Source organism: Macrobrachium nipponense, chromosome 14 (genome assembly GCF_015104395.2).
Source record: "Macrobrachium nipponense isolate FS-2020 chromosome 14, ASM1510439v2, whole genome shotgun sequence".
NCBI classification, from domain to species: domain Eukaryota; kingdom Metazoa; phylum Arthropoda; class Malacostraca; order Decapoda; family Palaemonidae; genus Macrobrachium; species Macrobrachium nipponense.
Genome location: NC_087207.1, coordinates 51,474,144 through 51,479,532, shown reverse-complemented (window position 1 = coordinate 51,479,532; position 5,389 = coordinate 51,474,144). Strand labels below are relative to the sequence as shown.

The 5,389-nt window shown below is 39.7% G+C and overlaps 2 protein-coding genes across 2 annotated transcripts; both read right to left on the bottom strand.

The window, feature by feature from the left end:
- Positions 1-3,396: 3,396 nt before the first annotated feature.
- LOC135226223 (uncharacterized) lies at positions 3,397-3,870 on the bottom strand. The gene has a single exon (XM_064265668.1). The coding sequence runs from the start codon at positions 3,868-3,870 to the stop codon at positions 3,397-3,399; it is 474 nt and encodes a 157-aa protein (XP_064121738.1).
- Positions 3,871-4,224: 354 nt separating this feature from the next.
- On the bottom strand, positions 4,225-4,899 carry LOC135226222 (uncharacterized). The gene has a single exon (XM_064265667.1). It carries the CDS (start codon positions 4,897-4,899, stop codon positions 4,225-4,227), a length of 675 nt encoding a protein of 224 aa, XP_064121737.1.
- Between the last annotated feature and the right edge of the window lie 490 nt (positions 4,900-5,389).

Genomic DNA, 5,389 nt, shown 5'->3' with positions numbered 1-5,389 from the left:
TAATAATGGAAACCAACCTTCTTTCAAATATGCTTTATTAAAAACAATTCTGTAAATTCCGCCATGGCAGAGTGGGTTAGGTCGACAATTAACTGGTTAAGCAACATTGGGGCTGGTCAGTCGTTGGATGGGTGACCGCTCTCCTCGGCGTTAATTCCTTGGAAAAGGATCTTTACCATAATTTCCTCAGTCTACTCAGCTGTAAATGAGTACCTATTTCTGATGGGGTAGGGTCCAGCTATGAGTTAAATAGCAAAACTCAGCAATGATGGAAAGAAATGAAGGATTAAACAACAACGACGTAAATGGAACCTCTGGCAACAGAAGAGCTTCGTCTGGCAGCCAGGTATTCAGCCCAATTGAAGGGGAAGACGGTCAGGTACTTGGAGGTTGTCATCCAGCAACTGACCACCACAACGACAGTAACCAACAACCAGAGACTGGAGCTACAGAAGCAAACCGGAGGAAGAAATGGACAAGAGAAGAAAATAAGGAAATATGGAGATGCTACATCAGAAGCAACCCGACGGAGAGAGGATGTAGAAGAAGATTGGTCAGCTTCTGGAATGAGACGAATAACACCCCCCAAACAGAGCAGAGGCTGGCAGACCAAGTAAGGAACATAAAAAAAAAGACCTGCCTCTCCCCAACAGAAAGAGAGGAACTGGAAAGGGAAATGACACATGGAAACGAATTACGAGACGAATTGAGAGACGATGCCACAGAAGACGACAGTGATGATGAGGTATCAAACAACGTCATACGAAGAAACACCGACGAAGTAACAGACAGGACGAAATGGGTAGAAAAGATCAGACAATGGATGAAGCCAGATACAGAGAGAACAAAGATCCCCTCAATGAAAGCCTACAACACCAAGAAATCAAGGGAGAAAACAAGTGAGGACAATGAAATAATGAGACTAATACACACCACCAATATCACAGAAACAAATAACTTGACATATGCAGGAGAAAGATTAGTAGCAGAACTGATGGAGATACAAACACCAACCCCACCAGCACAACCAACCCAACAGAAACCAAAACAGTAACCGCCTTGGCAAAGGCACCTGGAAAAGCAAATCATGGTGATGAGACCTGATTGAGTAAACTGAAAGAGATGGCAGAAAAAGCCTAAGATGCAAGAAAACAATGGAGGAACTGAAAGAGAAATACAAAGTACAGGAGAGGGGGCTAAACAACGCAATAGAAGATGTAAAACAGAGGCTTAAGACCAAAGCACAAAAGATCCAACGGTACATGAACAGGAATAAGGGATACTAACAGAACAAACTATTCAGAACCAACCAGAAAAGACTATACAGCCAACTAAGAGGGGAAGACAACCACCAAGAAATTCCTGCAGCTGAACCCAGTAAGAGACTCTGGAAAAACATCTGGAGCAATCCGGTATCACACAACAAAGATGAAAGATGGCTTCAGGAAGTCAAGGAAGAATAAAACAAAGATTCACTGACATCACGACAGACACAGTCAGACACCAACTAAAGAAGATGCCCAACTAGAAAGCCCCAGGTCCCGATGAGGTCCATGGATACTGGCTCAAAAACTTCAAGGTCCTACACCCAAGAATAGCAGAACAACTCCAGCATTGTATCACAAATCACCATGTGCATAAATGGATGACCACAGGAAGAACATCCTCAGTCCAGAAAGACAAGAGTAAGGGAAATATAGCCAGTAACTACAGGCCTATCACCTGCCTACCAATAATGTGGAAGTTACTAACAGGTATTATTATGGGCGACACAAACTCAGAAACTCAACTTTAACCTTTATTCCGTTAACAGTAGTAGTAGTAGTAGTAGTAGTAGTAGTAGTAGTAGTAGGTTCATTCCTAAAAGGAATTATTGCAAACTTTAAATACATTATTAAATAACCCATAATATTCAATACAAAGCTAATTAAATATACTTTTCTAAACAAGACACTTTCATTGCCACTTTGAACCTCCTTTGACTATATCACATTTTATCATATTTATAGGACAAACAAATGTTAAATGTCACAAATAAACCAATTTACGTCTTTTAACGCTTAAATGAATAAGACATATGAAGCAAATATATATAAGTTCGTCAAAAAACTTACATGTGTGCCCAAAATGAATCCTTTGAATTACGAAATATATACAACTGTACTCCTTGAAGACCTTGCTTGAACTGCCAAAGAGACTTCATAATTTTAGGAAGTGAGATGAAATCGTAATTTGTTTACAACTCTCAACTCTTTAACTACCACTTACAAAAGTAACGACATTGTTTTACCAACTAGATGGGTTTGTGTTTCTGCATTAACATACTCAGCCTCATAAACAGATTAAACCTGTTTATCAAAATATACACCTACTCATGCAGACACAATAAATAACCTTTAAGTTACAATACAAACTCTTTGAATTCAAAACACTTTCATGATTCACATATTCACCTAAACAAAATTAAACATCTTCGTAACTCAAATAATATATAATATCAAATGATAGGCCATAAGAACAACATAATATCACGTTACATTTAACATGAAAATCCTAGCCTTCAATTAATAACACTAGCTTCTGAATAGGACGGACACTAACCGAAGAAAGTGTCTTAATCTTGGCACTGCGAATTGTTCCTTTGTCATCAAGGTATACTTCTATCACTCGCCCCATTGGCCACTGATTCCTTGGCTCAATGTCACTCTTTACCAAGACCACATCGCCAACAATTAGATTTCTTCTTGGTTCATTCCACTTTTGTCTAGTCTGTAAAGTGCTCAAATACTCCTTTCTAAATCTTGACCAAAACAGGTTGGTCAGATATTGAACGCATCTCCACCTTCTCCTCATGTAAACATCATCCTTTTGAAACAAGCCAGGGGGAGGGATCACATAAGATTTTGGAATCAACAAATGGTTTGGAGTTAGTGGCTCAAGGTCATCTACGCTGTCACTTACAGTGGTTAACGGTATTGAATTGACGATGCTCTCAACCTCACAAAGCAGAGTCCGTAAACTTTCATCATTTAGCCTTTCACCAAATTCCTTCACCAGTGCAGACAACACTTTTCTAACTGTTCTGATTTGGCGCTCCCAACAACCACCCATGAGGCTTGCTGCAGGTGGATTGAATTTCCATTCAACATGATGATGCGACAAATACTTCTCAATCTTCTTTTCCTCCATCTCATCAATAGCTGCCTTAGGTTCTCTCTCAGCCCCATGGAAGTCGGTTCCATTATCACATCTGATAACCTTGGGATGACCTCTTCGAGAAACAAATCTTCGGAAAGCATTTATGAAAGAGTCAGATTGTAAAGTGTTTGCAGTTTCAATATGAATTGACCTACTAACCAAGCAGGTAAATATCACACCATACCTCTTTAACTCCTTTCATTCTTCCTTGATGTAATAGGGTCCAAAGAGGTCAATACCAACATTACTGAATTGTGTTGAAGGTTCCAATCTGTCTGCTGGAAGATCAGCCATCTTTTGACTCAAAGCTGGTTCTTTCAACTTCCTGCAAGTAACACAATGAAATAACACTTTCCTGACAGTTGCATTAGCATTGATGATCCAATACTTCTGCCTTAGATTTGAGAGAACATGGTTTCTACCTGAATGAGCTAATAATTCATGCTCATGTCGTATCAACAATGTAGTCACATGATGCTTCTTTGGTAACAGTATGGGATGTTTGGCAGACTGTGGAATATCAGACCTTCTTATCCTACCTCCAACCTTCAATAAGCCATCCTCAGAATCAAGAAAGGGATCAAGCTTATATATTGGACTACTCTTGCCAACTGACAATTCCCTTGATAAAGCCTTCACTTCATCACCAAACACCTCCCGTTGGACATACATTATGATTGCCCTTTCAGCATCAGTGGTTACACAACCTTTCCTTTTACCACTAAGGATTGACTTTAGTTGTTGAAATACAGAAACTGCCCTTTGTAACCTTGACCATGAAGAGAAATATTCAATCAATCTTGTAAACCCATGATGTTCTTCAGAAATTGTGACCTTAGACACATGTTCACTCTTACCATCAACACAATCTGCACACACATACTCCTGTGAAGGCAAATAATCAGATGCAATAAATGATGGGCCATGAAACCATTCGTCATACTGCAAAAACTGATGTACACTAATACCTCTTGATGCCACATCAGCAGGGTTATCACTGGAGTTTACATATCTCCATTGCTCAGGCTAAGAGTAGTCCCTTATAACCCTGACTCTGTTGGCTACAAAAACAGGGAACCTTTTAGTGTTGCTATGAATGTAGTGAATGACTGTTGTTGAATCTATGTAGTAAACTACCTTGCCAACAGTAAACTCCAACTCCTTCAGGATGTGTTGAGCAACCTTGACAGACACAGTTGCAGCTGTAAGTTGTAACCTAGGTATAGTCACCACCTTTTTGGGAGATACTCTTGATTTTCCCATGACAAGATTTGACTGAACTTGGTTTCCATCGTGAAGAACAAGATATGCTGCAACACCATAACCAACTGTACTTGCATCGCTGAATAATACAAGACTTGAACTTGTCACATTACCAAAACTACTTGACTTGAAGCATCTTGGTATTGAAAGCTGCTCCAGTAAATGAAGACCTTGTATCCAATGTTGCCACCTTTCAGCTGGCTCATCTGAAATCCTCTCATCCCAGTCCAGACTCTCAACTTGACACAATTCGTGTAACATTTTCTTGGCTGGTAAGATGATTGGAGAGAGCAACCCAAGGGGATCATATAATGATGAGATAGTTGATAACAATCCTCTTCTGGTGAATGGATTATCCTTGAGCTCAATTGAGAACTTGAATGAGTCTTTTTTAAGGTCCCATAATATTCCTAAGGCTCTTGTCATTAAACTCTCCATGTCAAGATTAAACTTGTCACTTTCAACCGAACAATCTTCAGCAGGCAAAGCTTTAAGGATATAAATTGAATTGCTGACAAATTTAGTTAACCTAAATCCTCCTTCACCATACCAAATCCTTCACCAACTTCACTGCTGTAGGAACATCAGCACATGACTTCAAACAGTCGTCAACATATGGTGCTGCCAACAGTTGAATCATACTTCTCATCTGCTTTGTCTGCTGTGGCCTTCAATGCAGTATTTGCAATACTCGGTGATGAGATTGCTCCGAAAATGTGAACAGCCATTCGGAATTCTTCAAGAGGTCGATTGATGTCACATTAGGCCACCACAAGAATCTAACATAGTCCTGATTCTCAGGTGGAATCTTTATTTGAAAGAACATAGCTTCAATATCTCCAACGAATGCATAAACCTCCTGCCGGAATCTAATGAGTACTCCTGTCAATGAATTGGTGAGGTTTGGACCCTGTAGGAGAACATCATT